Source organism: Lissotriton vulgaris, chromosome 5 (assembly GCF_964263255.1).
Source record: "Lissotriton vulgaris chromosome 5, aLisVul1.2, whole genome shotgun sequence".
NCBI lineage: Eukaryota > Metazoa > Chordata > Amphibia > Caudata > Salamandridae > Lissotriton > Lissotriton vulgaris.
The window spans coordinates 1,885,630,718-1,885,650,332 of record NC_141693.1 but is presented as its reverse complement, the minus strand read 5'-3'; the positions used below and the strand labels follow the sequence as shown (position 1 = coordinate 1,885,650,332).

At 48.0% G+C, this 19,615-nt stretch overlaps 1 protein-coding gene across 2 annotated transcripts in view; it reads right to left on the bottom strand.

Annotated features, from left to right (window-relative positions):
- LOC147717626 (E3 ubiquitin-protein ligase TRIM39-like) overlaps positions 1-19,615 on the bottom strand; it is a 383,703-nt gene that overhangs the window by 283,732 nt on the left and 80,356 nt on the right. For both annotated transcript variants that reach the window (XM_086924415.1, XM_086924416.1), the window contains exon 3: positions 4,410-4,640. In XM_086924415.1, the coding sequence (XP_086780541.1) occupies positions 4,410-4,640 (231 nt within the window). The remainder of the gene's footprint in view (positions 1-4,409; positions 4,641-19,615) is intronic.

Here is a 19,615-nt window from a genome sequence, read left to right as displayed (position 1 = left end):
ACGAGGGCCTGGGTGCAGAGCATTCGGAGGGTGTTGAATCAGGAAGCGGAGATGGCGTTGACCTGCTTGGTCATGGAGAGGGCGGAGTCAAAGATGACCCCCAGGTTGCGTGCGTGGTCGGTGGGTTCTGGGGCTGTTCCTAGCAATGTTGGCCACCAGGAGTCGTCCCAGGCTGAGGGGGTGGGGCCGAGGAGGAGGACCTCCTTCTTGTCTGAATTCAGCTGCAGCCTGCTGTCCTTCATCCATTCGGCGACGGCCTTCATTCCTCTGTGGAGGTTGGCTTTGGCGGTGTAGGGGTCTTCGGTGAGGGATATGATCAGCTGGGTGTCGTCGGCATAGGAGATGATGTTGAGGCTATGTTGTCGTGCGACGGGGGTGAGTGGTGCCATGTAGATATTGAACAGCGTCGGGCTGAGGGATGATCCCTGTGGAATGCCGCAGATGATCTTGGTGGTCTTGGAGCGGAAGGGAGGGAGGGAGGCGGACGCTCTGGGTTCTGCGGGAGAGGAAGGATGTGGTCCAGGCCAGGGCCTTCTCTAGGATTCCGGCGTCATGGAGGCGTGCTGTCGGGGTGCGGTGGCAAACCGCGTCGAAGGCTGCTGATAGGTCCAGAAGGATGAGGGCGGCTGTTTCTCCTTTGTCCATAAGGATCCTGATGCAGTTGGTGGCGGCGACGAGGGCGAACTCAGTGCTGTGGTTGCTGCAGAAGCCGGACTGGGATGGGTCCAGGATGCTGTTGTCTTCGAGGTAGCGGGTCAGCTGTCTGTTGACGATCTTCTCCGTGACTTTCGCCACAAAAGGGAGCAGGGAGATGGGCCGGAAGTTCTTGAGGTCGTTGGGGTCCACCTTGGGTTTCTTCAGTAGGGCGTTGATCTCGGCGTGCTTCCAGCTCTCTGGGAAGGTTGCTGTCTCGAAGGAGATGTTGATTGTTTTCCGGAGATGGGGTGCGATGGCTGTGCGGGCTTTGTTGAAAACGTGGTGAGGGCATGGGTCAGATGGGGATCCGGAGTGGATGGAGTTCATGGGCTTGATGGTGTCTTCGTCGCTGACGTTGCACCAGGCGGTCAGGCGACTGGTGCAGGTGGTGGTCGCAGGGGTGGTGGTCTCGGCTGTGGATGTGGTGGTGGTGGTGTTGAAGCTGTCGTGGATGTCGGTGATCTTGCGGTGAAAGAAGGTGGCCAGTGAGTTTCACAGGTCTTGTGATGGTGGAATGTCATTGGTGTTGGAGCTGGGGTTGGAGAGTTCTTTCACGATGTTGAAAAGCTCTTTGCTGTTGTGTGCGTTGCTGTCTAGGCGGTCCTTGAAGGCGGTCCTCTTGGCGGCCCTGATGAGTTGGTGGTGTCTGCGGGTGGCGCTCTTGTGAGCTGTGTAGCTGTCGGGTGTTCGGTCGCAGAGCCAGCTCTTCTCCAGCTTCCGACAGGTGCGCTTGGAGGTTCGGAGGTCTTCGTTGAACCATGCGGCTTTCTTGTTGGTGTGATTGGTGGCGGAGGTCTTGAGTGGGGCGAGGGTGTCAGAGCAGTCGTTGATCCACTGTTTGAGGTTGATGGCAGCGGTGTCGGGGTCGGTGGGGGGTCCCACGTCGAGGGTGGTGGTCAGTTGGTCCTCGGTGACCTTGCCCCAGCAGCGGCGTGGCATCTGTTGAGTGCGGTGGTGTGTGTTAGGTTTCCTGAAGGTGAAGTGGACGCATATGTGGTCTGTCCAGTGGGTTTTGTTGGTGTGGTTGAAGGAGACCTGGGGACTTGCGGAGAAGATGGGGTCCAGTGTGTGTCCAGCAGCGTGGGTGGGTGTCATCACGAGCTGTTTGAGTCCGAGGTTGGCGAGGTTGTCAATAAGGGCGGTGGAGTTGGCGTTGTTGTTGTTCTCGAGGTGGAAGTTCAGGTCCCCGAGGAGGATGTAGTCCGTGGAGGCGAGGTTGTGGGTGCTGATGAGGTCGGCGATGGAGTCGCTGTATTGTGGTCGGGGTCCGGGTGGTCTGTAGACGAGTGTTCTTCTGAGGGTGGTGTTGGGGTCATTGTGGATCTGGAAGTGCATGTGCTCGGCGGTGGTGAGGGTGTCGTCGGTGTTGGTCGAGACTCTGAGGGTGTCCTTGTGGATGATGGCGATTCCCCCTCCCACTCCATTGATGCGGTCTCTGCAGGAGATCGTGTAGCCTTCTGGGATGGCTATGGCGATGTCTGGTGCCGAGGTGGTGTTCAGCCAGGACTCCATCAGGAAGGCGACGTCGGGGTGGTTGAGTCTAGGAGGTCCCAGAGTTCGATGGCATGCTTGCGAGCGGAACGGGTGTTGAGGAGGATGCATCGGAGGTGGTTGGGTTCTCTGGTTGATGGTTTGGCGGGCCGGATGCTGGTGAAGCTGCAGTTCCGGCAGGTGAAGGGGCTATGGGTGCGTTTTGGGGTGGCCCGGTAGCAGGAGTGATCTCGTCCGGGGTTGAGTGCATGGAGGGTGCTGGGGTCGTAGTGCAGTCTGGTGTTGTGGCGGCTTCGGGGTCCAGGCCACAGGGACATAAACAGGCTCCAACCATCTTGAACCCTCACCGAGACCCAGCTTGAGTGAGCTCTGAACCCCCAAGAGGTGTCCCACTCTGCTGGATCCTTGGTTGTGGTGCTGAAGGTGCCCAGATGGCTAATTTCCAAAACTGAGGCCTTAGACAACATTTAGCCAAAAAGTGCTCGGAGGAGCAGGCGGAGACTGGGACCAACCTGCTCGCCTTTCCACCCGAGGTGCATTGTCGATTGGATTGACTTTGTGACTTCTCCTGCTATGTTTTCTGCAGCAGCAAATCAGTTTCAGCAGTTTTTCGCCAAAAGGGTATCTGACCTTGTAGAACTGTCTTCGGCTACAGCCCTCTGCTTCGTCCCGCTGGAGTTTTTGGACTTCCATTTCGGTGACTGAGTCCGAACACAGGTATCTTCACTGCAGCTTTGACCCAAGGTCATCCGACTACAAAACTCCGTTCTCGGACACCCCCTGCCGCTTTGCCTCACTTGACTTTTCTAAGTACGAAGGTAAGCGCTGAACGTGCCCAATCCACTTTTTAATGCGAACCGCATTCCATTGTGGTCGGCCTTAACTTTCCGCTTTGAGCTAGACTTGCAAGACTATGGGCCATATGTATCAAGCCTTTTTCCTAAGAGTCGGCCCATTTGCGAATTGGAAAAAGCCTTTTTTGATGTATCATTCCAAAAGGCCATCGCAAAATAGAGAATTGCTAAATTTGCGATTCTCTATTTTGCTAATGCAATTAAGGAATTGCAAACTGCGATTCCTTAAATGCAATTCTGGAAGCACCAAACATTTGCTATTCAACCTTGAGGAAATTGCAAATTACCACCAACTTCAAATTGGTGGTAATTTGCGATTTTCTTTAAAAAAGCACTTTTTTGACTTTTTAAAAGTGCAATATGTCGCACAAACATGCCCTTACGGTTCTACTGTGTCGAATAATAAATGTACTCTATTTTTCTGAATTGATTTGGGATTTTTCTTGTGTTGTGTATTTCTGTTTGTGTGCAGCATAAATACTTTACACAATGCTTCCAAGTTAAACCAGACTGTTTTTTGTGCTGAGCTGACCAAGGGATAACAGGTTAATTTAGTGACTGTTTACCGTGCAAGGGATTGTGGCTGTTGCTTGACCAGGGTTCACACCCCAATCAAACAACAACCTAATTCCTCACATGGGATCATCCATGGTCGCATTATTTAACAAACCCAGTCCAGATCAGAATCCCTACAGGGGGCATCCCATTGCACACAATTGAACCTTCCGCCTCCTCCAGCCAAATCTCGGGGCTTCTCTTCTTTATTTTGAGGTCTACTCTAGACCCACCCAAGGTTGTGGGATTGTAATCTCTTCTCCAACAGCTTTGTGGATAATAACCGCTCTTCTGGCTGCGGTCCCAGGGGCCCAAATCTGGCATACCTCGGTCCTGCATAGTGGGTTGTGCATGGCTTAAAGTTCCTGCCTGCATTGGAAGCCGTCTTCATTCTACCGGCAGTCATCTTGTCCAGCGTATCTTGGAATCAGGGTAGGCCACTTTGTGGATCTTTGTAGCTGCCTTTCGATACTCAAAAGTGGTTTCCAGTGGCACCTGCTGATGCAAAATAGCTTCCAATGCCTCAGCTCTAAATTCAAGGATTTCCAGTTCCCATCTGGTCTGGTACGGGTCTCAGATGGCCTTCCAGCACTTGGAGTTTGGCGAGGACTCTTCTACATGGGTCCTCCTCATAGCCACACACCCCTGAGTCGACTTCTAACCAACATATTTAAAATATATTTGGTAGTGGATTCAGAGTGGTGTGGAATCATACATGGCTCCATTTAGACCCAGTTTACAAGTTTGATACTTTCTAACACTAAGGAAGCTTTGGTGCTCTTATTGTTTTATACAATTATAACCTTTTCTTACCTTTAATAACTCCACATCTTTCTGCTGACACTTTAAGTCGATCTCTGCAATCAGGCTCCTGAGGACAGATTGCTGTTCTTTATATTTGGTCACTTTCTCCTTGATGTTCTGCAGGCTCTTCTTCTCTTCCTTCTCTAGGCTGCTGAGGTGACAAGATTTTTCCTTCTCCAAAAGCTTCTGGAGCTTCTCAAACTCATTATGGATTTGCTCTCTCTGGCTCTTGAACTGCAACTGCAAGATAAAAATAAAGCCCATACTCAAATTGCTGGCCCTTCAGAAATTATTATTCACCAGGTGATTAAGGGCCATCATATATGTCATACCAGAGAAAGGGGGGTCCAGCAATTGAGCAGAAATCAGCCCAGGTATTTTGTTTCCCCGACAGGGTACATCAACAAGGGGGATCAGGAAGGGCTTTTGTTCTGGTTCAGCATACTCTCCCAAAGCAATAATAAAACAAAGGGGTATGCAGTTCTAGGTAGGTCACCCAAAGGGTGTGTACAGAGAGATAAGGGGGTAACAATTCCCTTAGGGGAAAAGTGTCCTCCAAGGAAAGTGAAATCAGAAGACGGGGGAATTCCTCCTTTTGGATCTAAGGCCCTCACACACCCAGCCAGCTAGGTGCCATGCTTCATCATCGGGACTGCTCCTCTTCGGGTCGGCGGTGCAATACCCGACAGGCACCCAATGATGGTGCTCTTTGGCGGAGATCTTTTGTTCCTTGCCGTTTGGTGAGGTGTGGGTGAGGGGCCTTGGTAAGTGTAGATGTTGTATAGTGAAGGTACGATATAAAACAGGTTTGGTAGTCCAAAAATGTACCTTAATAGAATGGCTCCTACCTGATTGAAATAGAACTTGAGTGACAACTATCTTAAATTTATTCGTTTATGATTGTAGTGCTCTACTTGTTGTAACCTAGTCTAGTTTTCCCCCCAAGCCTCCTGGCAGTGGTTTCTACCAGCTCTCCTGCGCGAGAGCATCCATGGTTTCCCGCCGTCCTGATTGGCCCCCTAACATTCTACACTGCCCCTGTCACCTTCCCAACTGCCCAACTGATAAATGATATTGGCATTCTGACCTGCGCACCGCTTGAGGTGTGGGGCTGTTAGTAATAAATGTGTTACTTAAATTGCTACCTGACTACGACTACTTACTACAAGTGGCGACGAGGACCTCAGCCCCTCACCGCGGACCCACCGCTTTCCAGCTTAAAACAGAATTAATATCTGCTAAGGCACGGCGCTTCAGCAGAGCCCTGGAAGAACTGGCTTCCTACCTTGTAAAATCCTGGTGCGTCTTCGCTGATTCCTGCCGACCCTTCTGCTTACATGTGCAGTCTGGAGAATATGCTGTTCGAGGCATCGTTCCGGTAGGAAACATGAAACCGGTGTTTGCCTGTGTGATTGAATCTTCACAGCGAGCCTGAATGCAGTGTCTATTCCAGCTGATTAAGGGAAGAAGGTACTGTTCTGCAGCGTCAAGTTCCTTTTCCATGCTGTGCGAAGCTCTGCGCAAGTCCGACTAAAGGAAATCCTGTCAGGGGATTTTCGCGCCACAAACGCCTCTTCTGCAACCCCGTCTGCGCATGCGCTAAGGCGTGCCACGTCATTGAAACGCAGCGTAAGGCGCCATACTTGGACATTCAGCGCTGAGATTAGAATCGGTGTCGGGAGTTCGAATCCCGCCTGGGCACACGCACAGTTTTGTGAATTTAAAAGTATAGTAACCCATTGATTAAAAAAAGGATACAACAACGAAAACAAGCATTGGTTTCAACGGTCAATATTAACAACAGGAGTTAATTAAAGAAAGGAAGAATCAATAGCAACAGCACTCTTCTGCATTCCCATGTTCTTCTTCTAGGAGTGTGAACTGATTGATTTCTGTGTTTTGGAAACTTTTTCGCTTGCACTTGAAGGTCGTGTTCAGCAAAATTTACATTCAAAGAGAAAAGAAATTTATGGTATTTACCTTTACTAGAAAACGCTATAAAGCAAAGCAAGTCCTGATCTGTGCAAGCATAAGCTCACTTTGTAAATAAACTTTACACAATGTGTGCTCTAAGTTCGCTGAATCTTACGCAACCCCAGGCGTTCTTACCCTGCAAAGGTGCTCCTTGCATGCCTTGGAAGGAGTGGAAAGAGTACTTTACTAATTATATAGAAACAGTGGAAGATGGGGACTTCACAGCTGAGAAAAAGAAGAAAGTTCTGTTGTACTGTTTAGGTCCTGGTGGAGTAAAGACTTACAATAACATTGAAAAAAAGGCGAGAGAAGGGGATGATGTCTATCAGCATGCGTTGGATGATCTTGATGCTCATTTTTCACCCATAGTTTGCGTAGCTGTTGACCGTTACAAATTTTCAAGAAGAAAGCAATGTAAAGAGTAGAGCATTGACGATTATGTCGCTGCGTTGAATAATTTGGCCTTGACTTGCAGGTTTGGTCAACTACAAGAAGAGTTTGTTCGTGATCAAATTATCATGCATGCCAGCAATCCTAATATCCAGGACAAACTCTGGGTTAATGGTGAAGCTTCTTTAAAGGAAGTGGTCGCTCTAGTCAAAAAAGCTGAACTTACAGGCAGATGTGCCAAGGCCGTTCTTGAAGAACCTGTAGTAGTAAAAGCCATTAAATCTTCTAATGCAGGCAAGCTAAGACAGTATGATAAAGTGAGAGATGTTGAACATGATAAACATAAGAAAAGTGAACATTTCGGATCCAAATACAGCAAAGAAAAACATTGCAGTACAAGGAACAACGACGTCTCTGAACTTAAATGCTATCGCTGTGGGTCTCCCACCCACCTAGCGGATTCAAAAAAGTGTCCTGCAAGACATCAAAAATGCACGTCTTGTGGTTTGACAGGTCACATTGCTAAAGCTTGTAATAGAAGATCTTCAAAACAAGGTAAACATGTCAAACAAATTCAAGAGGAAAGTGACTCAGACGAGGAAAATTCAGAGTATTCAGATTCTGACAGCATCAGTTACGTTTTCTCAATTGAATATGACGTTCTGGAGCTCACACCTACGAAGAGAAAAAAACCCATGTGTGATGTGAAATTAGGTGGGGTCACAGTGAATCTCATGGCTGACTCAGGGTCTCCTTTCACAATCATAAATGAGAGCGTGTGGAAACAATTCAATGACAGATTGGGTTCTTCTTTGGAAAAATCAAAAGTGATTGCTAGAAGTTACACCGGAAACAATATAGATTTCCTAGGGACACGTGATCTTGAATTTGAGTTCAAAAACAGGAAAGCATTTTGCAGGCTTTTTGTGGCTAAGAAGGGTCCATCAATCCTAGGTTGGAGCGACCAAGCTGATCTGGGCATTATCCTTGACCCGAACAGTGATGATCCTGTACTGTCTGTCGATGAGTCCTGCAAACGTACCATCCAAAATGACTTTCCTGAAGTGTTCTCTGGTAAGGTTGGTCTTCTCAACAGTTTTCAGCATAAAATTGAACTTAAAGACTCAGCCATCCCATGCATTCACAAGGTAAGACATTTACCTGTATCAGTAAGAAGTGATGTTCAAGTTGAACTGAATAGACTTATCAAGGATGGAATAATAGAAGAAGTTGAGTCCGCGGAGTGGGTTTCTCCCTTGGTGGTGGTCAAACGTCCCAACGGAAAAATTAGACTTTGCATCAATCTCAGGGACCTGAATAAGAATATTATTGTTGATCAATATCCCCTGCCACGCATATGTGAAATGTTTAATGCCACCAATGGTATGTGTATATTTTCAATAATTGATTTAAAATCTGCATATCACCAGATTCCCCTACATGTGGACAGCAAAAAATACACCACATTTATCACCCCGTTTGGTTGTTATCGTTTCACCAGGGTGCCTTTTGGCTTAGCCTCTGCCGCGGCGTTTTTTCAAAGGGTCATGACTACCATTTTTGAAGGCGTCAACGGTATCAGGTTCTTCCAAGACGATATCCTGGTCATGGGTAGCAACCAATCTGAACATGACACACATCTCAGGCAAGTTTTTAATAAACTTAAAATGCATGGTCTGACTGTTGAATTAGACAAGTGTAAAATATCGCAAGACAAAGTAGTATACTTAGGGCACACCATTAGCAAAGAGGGCATCAAACCCAAACAAGGATTAGAAGCAGACAGCCTCTGAGTAGTGATCTGGGATGGATGCCAAATTCAAAACAAGTGGCATGGTCACCAGACGTAATAAGGAATAACATAATAAAAGCTCAAAAGTATTACAAAGAATGGTATGATTCCAAACATGGTGCAAAAGAACATTCATTTAAAGTTGGTGATTTGGTAAAAGTTCGTTTTGAAAAAAAAGTAAGGAAAGGAGAAAGCAGATTCACCGCTCCAATGCAAATTGAGGAACTATTCAACAACGCGGCCAGACTCAGCGATGGGAAGGTTTGGCACATGAGCAGATTTGCTAGATACCATCAGGGGACCAATGTTTCCAACCAGCTGCAACATGGGTCACATTGCAAAGACTTGTGGGTTGAAGTTGATAGATCCAGTGCAGAACAAGGTTCCAGGCTCACAAATGCCAGTTCACACGCTCCCCCACTTGCCACTGACTCAGCTGACTGTCAATCATCAGACCAGTTTGAGGATGTCATTACCCACACTCCGATCACCAATCGGAGTCGTTACGGTGACTCCCACTCTGACTCAGAAGCCATGTCTGGCAGTCACAGCTTCAGCGGTAGGTCGGGTAGAACCAGTAACGAATCTCACTCTGACACAGAAAGTCTTCCCGGTGCCCTTGTTGCCAAGGGAAGATTTGGGAGAACCATACACAAACCTAAACGTTATGAAGACTATGTTTGTGATTAAAGCCTACCTGTTTATTTAGCTCTATTGTTCCCCTTGCCACACTTTGTGGCCCATTTGTAAAACTCGCAAGAGAGGAAGATGTGTTGTAACCTAGTCTAGTTTTCCCCCCAAGCCTCCTGGCAGTGGTTTCTACCAGCTCTCCTGCGCGAGAGCATCCATGGTTTCCCGCCGTCCTGATTGGCCCCCTAACATTCTACACTGCCCCTGTCACCTTCCCAACTGCCCAACTGATAAATGATATTGGCATTCTGACCTGCGCACCGCTTGAGGTGTGGGGCTGTTAGTAATAAATTTGTTACTTAAATTGCTACCTGAATACGACTACTTACTACACTACTCTATAATGGTCAACATGTTTCTTGCCATAATGTCCGAGTGGTCAGACGGCAATTCATCAGGACCAATGTGTAAACTATCTACACTTTGTGGTAGTGATAGTTATCTACCTACCACGTATGTTATAGGATAAATACCCAAACAAAGATGAGGGTAATTAAGAAAAAGGAGGGAAAAAGGCACCACGATCAATACTACATGATTGTTGTGCATCCTTAATTATGCCATGACTCTCTGTACAACTAGAACGTGACCCATTGTGCTTGCACTGGTGACCCGAAATAACATTGTTCGATGTGTTGTGACAGGGAGCACAATTGCTGAAATATAACATTTGTTAGGAAAAATATACCATGTGAAGAGGATAAACACAATAAAGAAAATTAAAAGTACATACATCTCAGCTCTCATTGGTATGACAGGGTGGTAGACTCACCCTGTAGAACCTCTGTTCATGCCTCAACAGTACCAGCGGGGCTGTGGCACTTCGAGGATAATTATCCTGAATGAAAGACAAGGGTATTGTGGGTTACCGAAACCGGTTGGTGAAGGTTTTACCGCCTTAAATTAACCGCTGGAACTCAGAAGGGCTCTGGAAAAAACAGAAGCCCCTAACAAACGCCGCTTAGTAATAGCCTTGGTGCAACCCAGTTGTGAAGGGCACGACTGGCGGAAGAAACCAAGGGTGGCAGCCTCCACCCACTCGCAATCCAGACAGCGGTGTGTGGATGGCAATGGACGGTGCACACTGCAGTGGGCTCCTGGGAATGCCCTGGCACATATTTCTTTTGGTTTTTTTACAAAGCAAGCTCTGATAGAAATCACTGAAGGGTAAGTCTACTACCAAACTGGAGAAGATTAGTATGCAAGAAATATGTTGTTTTTCATTTATAACCATCTATATATCAATGAGAATGGACTGATTAAAATATTTTAGCATAAACTAGACTACAGTTCACCGTTTCGAGCACACTCTTATTTCAATGGTGGCACCTTGAATGGAGTTATTTGCTTCGAGTTGGCTTGTGCAAAGGTGCTATTCGTATCTGGACCAGCAGCACAAAGGGAACAGGGGTGTGCTGGTCCGATGGCTGGGCACAGGTCAATCCTCGGAGTCCTGACTGCACCAGACAAACCACGCACTGCACAGTGAGGGTGAGAACCTCCGAGGTGCATGTAGGCTGGTGGGGGTTGCAAGAAGGCAATATCAAGGTAATTTAAGGTTAAAGCTAAACCTCCACCCCTCGAAGAGCAAGTGGCTAAGAACAGAGTTACAACCATATATTACCTACCCCCTACAGCGAGGCCTTAGACAGGGTGGTTGAAGCAGGATTGGGTCTTTTACTCGGGCTAAGGACTGAATCAGTTTGCCACCACAAGCAGATGATCACAGTGTGGTACATATTTCATCTCCGTTCAGTACAGTTATATGCTTGTTCCAACTACATGGCTATGTGCACCTATGTGACTGATAAAGACTGACTGCTTCAACCATATGCACCCTGAGTATTAGTCCTGTGGACGTAGAATGATTACCTGTTTAAAGCAGAATACTGCAAATAATGCCCAATCTGTGAAAACAACATTTCACTATTGTATGCATAACAAATGTGAGCGGGTGTTCGATGAATCAGGAATACCTAAAAAGGTACGCAAGATAATTCACTTTTTTTTCACTGAAAGAACACGGGATGTGAAAATATGTCCAGATTGTAAGCTTTTAAAAAAAGATGAAAAAGCAACTATTGCATCTGGGTTTTAGGACTGATCAACTCTCTTCACAAGCAACGATGGGCGGATTTACACCACACAAAGGTGGAACCATCTCCTGAAATACCAGCTCTGCTGGACATCAAAGACAATCATTCAAAGTCTTGGTGGTTAAGAACTTTAATTAGGATTGTACTACTGTCAAATTACACATGCAGGCAAATACACCAAATACCAGGATATATATACTGGAGATTATCACTTTAATACTCCTAAACTTTTAGGAGTCTCCAAAATTTTCTGTAGGGAGAGCTACTTCTGATCTGTGAAAATCATCGTAAACCACTGACGGCTAAACTGTAGAAAATAAGAAGTATTGATGAACATAGGCAACGTTCATTTCCCTTTTCCCACTCCCCTCCCTGCACGCACCATGGATATTGTAAAGCATTGACTGCATCCCTCAGCCCGCAAAGGCCTGTACCCATGTGTACATGATAGCCATTTTAGGCACCTTGGCCTCTTGCCCACTCATTAGAATCACTGGCTTCCCTCCTGCGCGCATTTGAGCACCCCCCCCCTCTCTCACTCTCACATGCATAGACCATGAAACCCAGCACTCTGCGCGACCCTGCTATGAAAGGCAACTCTCCTGCTTGACCCAGGCACCACCCCCCCCCCCCATTTCCCTCTTGAAGAGGCACCCTTCGCCTCAGCTGACATAGCCCCCCAGTTGTATCTGACTGCCCCTGTTCTCTCATATACAGGTCATAAGATCTCTCTCTCTCTCTCTCTCTCTCTCTCTCTCTCTGCGCGGCTCTGGCCCTGCATGCACCCTGACCCCCCCCTCCTTCTCCTCATATGAGCAAGCCATAAACCCTCTTCTTTCACAAAGCCCTGTCCTTGAGAATCACGGCCGCGCCTGACCAGCACCTCCTTCCCTTCCATGAATGCCCCTCTATTGACGAGCCCTCCCTCCGCGCTCGATTGTCCACGCAGGCATGAATACCACTCCTTTGATGACCCCTTCCCCCGAGTTCGGCTGACCACACATGTCCGAGGCCATCGCCTAAGCCAGGAGATACCATTTACTGCCCTTATTGTATGCCTAGCCACCCCACCCCCTGGGCCATGATCAGGCGCACACATCCTACGACACACTCAGCTGCACGATCGCCCTTCCCTCTTATCAGCAGGTCAAGGGTCCCCATTGTGAACGTATGTGGAGTAGGATCATCACGAGGATTATAGGAATGTTTTCCTTTTGCGACACACTGACCTGATTGTATCATCAAATGTTCTGCAAATGTATAAAAGCCAGAGTCTCACGCTCACTTGTTAGAGCACCTCCCGAAAGACACTGTGTTTCGTGTCCGAAATGACTGGCTCTCCTCATGAGAAATAAACTCCGTTCTTGATTCCTGCTCCCAGCGCCCGTCTCTTTATTTTGGTAACTATTCAGAATGGGAACTAAGAGGCGGTTTGCGCCAGCAGCCTGGGCATCGATAGAATTATGGGCTCACCTTCAACAATTGGCGTCCCAACGCGGGGTCCATCAGTGACATGGGGTTCGGTAAGAGAGATCCAGACGAAGAAGTGAACGTCTAAAATGATCGGAGTATACCTGCCTTGAGAGGGCCCTAGCCCGGCTGCCGATCGACAGAACTTCACCAATTCTGAACGGACCTCTCTTGAGTGACCTATTGTCCTGACTGGAATCCCACAGGAATGCTACATGGAGTAAGAGAACGATCGGGCGCTGGAGGAGGGAGTCGAAGAACTGTCCGTATGGTCCGGTCCGGGTAAGATTAAGTAGGGTGTTTTTACGCCTGATTGGTAGGGTGGCTCTGTCCACCTGATTGATTGATTGTTTGTATTGAAAACCGGTATTTGTATACTGGCATTGTTGGTATTGGTTCATTTAGCTTTGAAGGCTACTTGACATATTGGTTCTCTTTTGAGAACGAGACATTCTCTGTTTGCAAACAGCGGCGAATAGGAACGTCGTCCCTCTTTGCAGATAGAGAAGGGTAGGTAATGCAGACTTTTGTCCCCGTTGTAATCCGTCATGCCTACTTTTCTCCCCACTGATTGTTTGAAGTCGATTAATAATCGATTGTTGCTCTTTGAGATCTTCCCTGTCTACAAACTGAGACGAGTAGAAATATTCTATCTTCCTTTATGGATAGCGAAGGGCAGGTAATGCAGACATTTGTCCCCGTTGTAATTCGTCATGCCTGTTATTCTCCCCACTGATTGGTTGGTTGCCTGGACATTGTTGTTCCAGGAATTGTTTCGTTTGAGGTATTTTCTATTTGCAAACAACGTGAAATAGAAACACTCTATCTAGTCTTTGCAAGTAGAAAAGGGTAGGTTATGCCCCTTTGTGAATTCGTCAGTCCTACCCACTCCCCACTGGTTGGTGATTGTGGGGTAGCTCGCATGGTCCGCCCAGGAGACTACTCTTATGGAGGACATATGCTCTCTACTCATGGGCCATTTAATAGAAATAGACCGACTGGTCCGTCCAGGAGGCTACCCTAGTAAGTGGAAGTACATCGCTCGGTCTGTCCAGGATGATACCCTAATGAAGGAATATATGTTCCCCTTTTGATCGATAATCTCGTTCCACCCCGGACCATTTATTGGAGGGGACTCGTCTGGTCCGTCCAGATGTACCACCCCCTAGTGAAAAGGACACATAAAAATATGAAGTGATCACCGTTCCCTACTAACAGAAAGCTTTAGCTCGAAACACGCTAAGGAAGAGAAAGAAAAATAAAAAGAAATCAGGCTAAGTCAGTAACCCCCTGATGAGCTTTTGACTTCACCAAAAATAAGAAACATTAGAAGTAGTTCGTAATAAGAAATGTAAAATGGCGAAAAGATTCGATAGCAGAACATAGCCACGAGGTAGCTAGGCTTCACTGCCTGTTCCTGTTCCCAACATGTCTGTCTCATTGCCCGCCCCGCCCAAATAACGGTCACATGAAATAGAAACAACTCAATAGGTACCTACCCCCATTCCGGAAGCTCCCGAAGTGCAACAGGTCCGCGGTTACGCCCATCCGGAAGGCGAGGCCTGGAGGCACGAGGGACTCGCCTGCCCACGGTCAGGAGGAGATGATGTTGGGCAGGCGGTCCAAAAGGGATGACAAGGACCTCTCCGTCTTCTCCCTTCTGCCGCCCTGCAGGCCGCGGGGAGAGAGGGGGCTGTCTTGCCTCGGCCACCGACCACCCCTCTCTCTCACCCGATCCGGCTTTTGCCAAAGGCCGACGCCAAGGCGAGAACGGCGGCGAATCAAGTAGTCCCGCCACATTTCAAATTCGCCGCATGCCATCGCCTGCTGGTCCAGAGCCGAAGCCAAGGCAAGAACGGCGGCAAATCAAGTAGTCCCGCCAGATGCCAAATTCGCCGCCTGCCGCCGCCTTCATAGGTACAGGCGGTCCTGCCACACTTCGGGCTCCCTGGAGAATCAGATAGTCCCGCCACATGTCAAAAAGGGAGGGGGGGGGGCTGTCTTGCCTCAGCCGCCGACCACCCCCCCCCCATCATCAATGGCTGGCACGGCCAATGTCGAAAACGATGGAGCCGGGGAACGGCGCGGGGTCGCTGGAAGGGGGAGGTGCCGCGAACGACCCTCCCCCACCTCCCTCCAGGTGGAGGCTTCCAGCGACACCCCAACACTCTTCGCTTAAAGAGGGTCAACATCAAAAAGAGGTCTTCTGCCCAGGACGGGCACACGCTCCATATCGCCTCTCCTCGACCTTGAAGATTCTATAAGAGCCGGGGGGCCCCCGACCCTCTGCATGGGTGCCCCCGCCCCCTTCGCTGGGAACCACGACATCGGTGCTACTCCTGCCGGCACCAGACTCGGATCGGAAATGGCTAAGATGCCGCCACGGCACAGGCTTGTTCAGTTCCGGAGGAACACCAGAATGACCCGGTAGGAAAATTGTTGCCGCCCTTCCCACTCTTTGACTCATGGTCCATATTTGTTAGATTGTTAACCACATTGCACGAGACTTTCTGAACTGCCAATGGAAAGTTCTGGGCCAACCTTGCGAGACTAGAGACACTCTGACTGTGCTGGAACTTGCCTGACCCCACCCAAAATGGCGCCGACACAAAATGTGACGTTTTTAATGAACTTTGTTGCACCCTGATTGCGCAAGCTTTTTGCCCCGAGATATATAACGTTTGGATAATGAAAGTAGATATGAAGGATATTGAGTATGTGCTTGGACAATGAATTGACTTAAGGGTGGGTACTGTTTATGAGTTGGAAAATGAATTGGTGTAATTTAAGGTAATGAATGATTATTGGATGATGTATTTATGAATGTATTAAAGATGAATTACTGACATGCATCATGCTTGCTCTGTAGGGGAGTTTAATATGATTTTATTGCACTGCCGCACTTTATGCAATGAACTGCCACCAGCTTCGTTCTTCCCATGTACAGCTCCAATCTGCTCCGTGGCTAGCCCACCGAGTTGTAGGCCTGTATTTATGTGTCAACCCTCTTTATTAAAGGTATTTTGGAAACGAAAGCATCGTTGTAGCGGATTGCATTAATGAGTTTTGAATGTATTACTACTATGAGCAACGAGAAAGTATGATGAAGGCTAAAGGTTAAAAAGGACCCGATATTTAGCAGCCACACTATGTGTGACAGGCAGCCGGAAAGGTGCTTTAGAAGCCCTAAAAACGACACCACAGAAATGCCACCTGACCGCCACCCTTGTACCCGATGAAAAGGGGTTACGATCAAGTAGCTCATGTCGCACAGATCATCAATGATTATCGGTCTGACCTTTCTGGTCCATCTGGGCTTAAACGCCGTGATGGTAGGGAAATGCACTACGTGAAAATAGGTCGAGTATGTGGTAGGTAAAGCGTTTCCGGATTACTGCACGTTGATGAGGTTTTGAATGTTGCCCCCCACCCCTTCTTTTTCCTCCCTTCTGCAGGTCACGTCGGAACACTGGCTGATGTATGGATGGACGACGACCGAACCGCCGATGAGAGGGGGAGAAGGGGAATGTGAGCATGGTCCTTAGGACAAATAAAAGTTTTTAAACGACGTAGACTTAAACATGACTGTTCCTCCTTAGAACATAGCAACGGGAGGATGGACTGACATAGAGACTGGACAAGTACTGAATGACAAAACCAAAATTGACTAGAAACGATGCGTTAAATGAAATGACTGGACGTTTTGACTAGGTAGGGAAAGGACAAAGAAAAATTGTACGGGTAAGGGTTGCCACGGCACCACCCGCCTAGGAAGTTAGAAATGTTGTCGATGTTCAAAATGCACTGCCCCCTTTCTCACGCTCTTACAGATATAGCCAAGCTGTCCGACTGTTTTCCCGATCAATACTTGCCGTTGCCTCAGCCTGGAGAACTTCCCACCAAAGGAGGGAACAGAAAACGGTTTAAGATCCAACCATGGGTAACTAGCATGACCAGGTTAATTTCCGATCAACCAACCGAGGTGTGAGTATTGGTAATTGGGAACGCTCGCAGGCGTGACAAACGAGAAGGAAAAGGGGGGAAGGGCAGAAAGAGCTAAGCACATAGATAAATAGGATAGTGAAAGATACGTAGGATATATATAAAAACAGATGTTGTAGACTAACAATTGTTTTCTGTCTTGTTGTGAATGTCTTGTATATGTGTAATACATGTGCCGTCTTCCCTGTCCGAGTTTGTGTGTGTGTAACGTACGAATATATGTCTCCCCTCTGTCTATATCTGCATGATACCCGACCTTTGCTGTTCTGTGTTGTGAGCGCACTAAATGACCTATTTTCGTACACGTCTCTCTCTCTCTCTCCACCCTTTTTTTTTCTCTCTCTCTCTACATGTCATACGTGTACCGAATGGCTCGTTTAGATTGCGGACGACTCTCACTCTCTATGAGAGTCTCCCTATTTTCTCTCCCTCTTTTTGGTAAATTTGTGCCCCACCGGCACCAGTCTGATTTGATACATATTGAACACGAAGGTGTTCAGCGAAATTGACCGAAACTAAAATGACTGTATCTCGCCATGTTACTACCTCTCCTTTCTGCAAAATGAATGAACTTGAATTGGCTGAGAAGGAAAGGACAGGTAAGACGGCTAAGGTCCCCCAATTTGGCCTTTTATAGGGGAACTATATGTCAATGGCATCCTAATTTTTATTGTTAGAGACAAGCGCCAAGGTCCAGATTGACCCCCAATGCCCAGATTGCCCCACCCCTTTGCCCCCAGGCACGAATGCCCGAAGCGTCCCCGCCCCACTTGATCGACCCCAGCTACTGTCCCCGACATATATATATATATATATGATGACCATGAGTAACTGCCGCCCCTCGAGAAAAACATGTTTGACTCTGTCTTTCAATGATTGCACCCCCGCTTTGTTTTAAAGAGTTAGCCAGCTCTAAAGGGAAATGTAAGACTGTTAAGGCTCGAATTAGAAGGACGAGTCTCTCCTGAATGTTGTCAATCTTGGGGTTTTTGTTGAAATACGCAGGTAATAAGAGTCTGACCTCTGTCCATATATGTCATGAACGAACGCCGATTAGACTTGGTGCGAACGCAGTAGAAATACCCACCTACTTACTTCATGGTAATAGACTTCTGACTATGACCAATGAGCATAACGCCAGGTGCTAGGATTGCGAGTGGAATTCATATGTAAAAATCTCTTCTCCTGCCAGTTCTCTAAAACTTGTTTTTACCCATTTAAAGATACTCAATCACCGGAGGAGAAGGGCCGGATGTGACGCACAGCGTGGCTGCAGATCATGAGACACATGCGACCTCAACCAAAGGTGGAGCCGCAGGACAACAAGAAACGGGACGAGGCAGCACTCTCAAAGGCGGTAAAAGAAAGAATGAAGGGCTGTCCTGAAGCTCTCTGTCCGCCACCCCACGTGTGCCTGGAGCCTCCGTCCCTCTTTTCAAGCCCGATTGATGGGCCTGCTTGCTTGTCACCCATTGCTCCCTTGGTCCCTTTGGTGTGTCCCGGGAAAATCTGCCCCCACTCCGCCCTCTCACTCCCATCGACTAACGAAACAGCACACCCTCTTTTCCATGCGACTCTCTGCTGAAAGGAAGAACAGCATCTAGATGGAAATGGGGTTACACCGTGGAAATATAGGTGCCAAGCTTAAGGCGCCACTCAAAGGATTGGTTAGGGAACAGGACTGTGGTCTAACAGCAGAGGACTGACCGCACCCTGCAACGCGCAAGGATAGAACAGAGCTGGACCTATAGCTCCACCGCGGGTGCTCAACAGCGCCAACGAAAGGACACGGACTAGAGCCTACCAGTGATGGCTCACTGATAAAAGACACTGTGACGAAGAGATCTTGCGTATTGAACTGAATTCCTCCCTTGACTACTTGGTCAAAATGTTCATTGGTCACACTTTTAAGTCAGAAACATTTATGCTATGTAGTGATTTGAAATGATAGGAACTCGACAAATGCCATCCCCTATGTGCTGCGTTCTGCCAAACACATCAACTGTCTATGATTATATGCCCTATGTTAGTATTGACAAATGCAAATTCTTCGATCGCACCTGTTTATATGTACCTTCATCGACTGAAAAAATGAACTTTGCTATGTAAAAAGGGGCGACTGTAGAAAATAAGAAGTATTGATGTACATAGGCAACGTTCATTTCCCTTTTCCCACTCCCCTCCCTGCACGCACCATGGATATTGTAAAGCATTGACTGCATCCCTCAGCCCGCAAAGGCCTGTACCCATGTGTACATGATAGCCATTTTAGGCACCTTGGCCTCTTGCCCACTCATTAGAATCACTGGCTTCCCTCCTGCGCGCATTTGAGCACCCCCCCCCTCTCTCACTCTCACATGCATAGACCATGAAACCCAGCACTCTGCGCGACCCTGCTATGAAAGGCAACTCTCCTGCTTGACCCAGGCACCACCCCCCCCATTTCCCTCTTGAAGAGGCACCCTTCGCCTCAGCTGACATAGCCCCCCAGTTGTATCTGACTGCCCCTGTTCTCTCATATACAGGTCATAAGATCTCTCTCTCTCTCTCTCTCTCTCTCTCTCTCTCTCTGCGCGGCTCTGGCCCTGCATGCACCCTGACCCCCCCCCTCCTTCTCCTCATATGAGCAAGCCATAAACCCTCTTCTTTCACAAAGCCCTGTCCTTGAGAATCACGGCCGCGCCTGACCAGCACCTCCTTCCCTTCCATGAATGCCCCTCTATTGACGAGCCCTCCCTCCGCGCTCGATTGTCCACGCAGGCATGAATACCACTCCTTTGATGACCCCTTCCCCCGAGTTC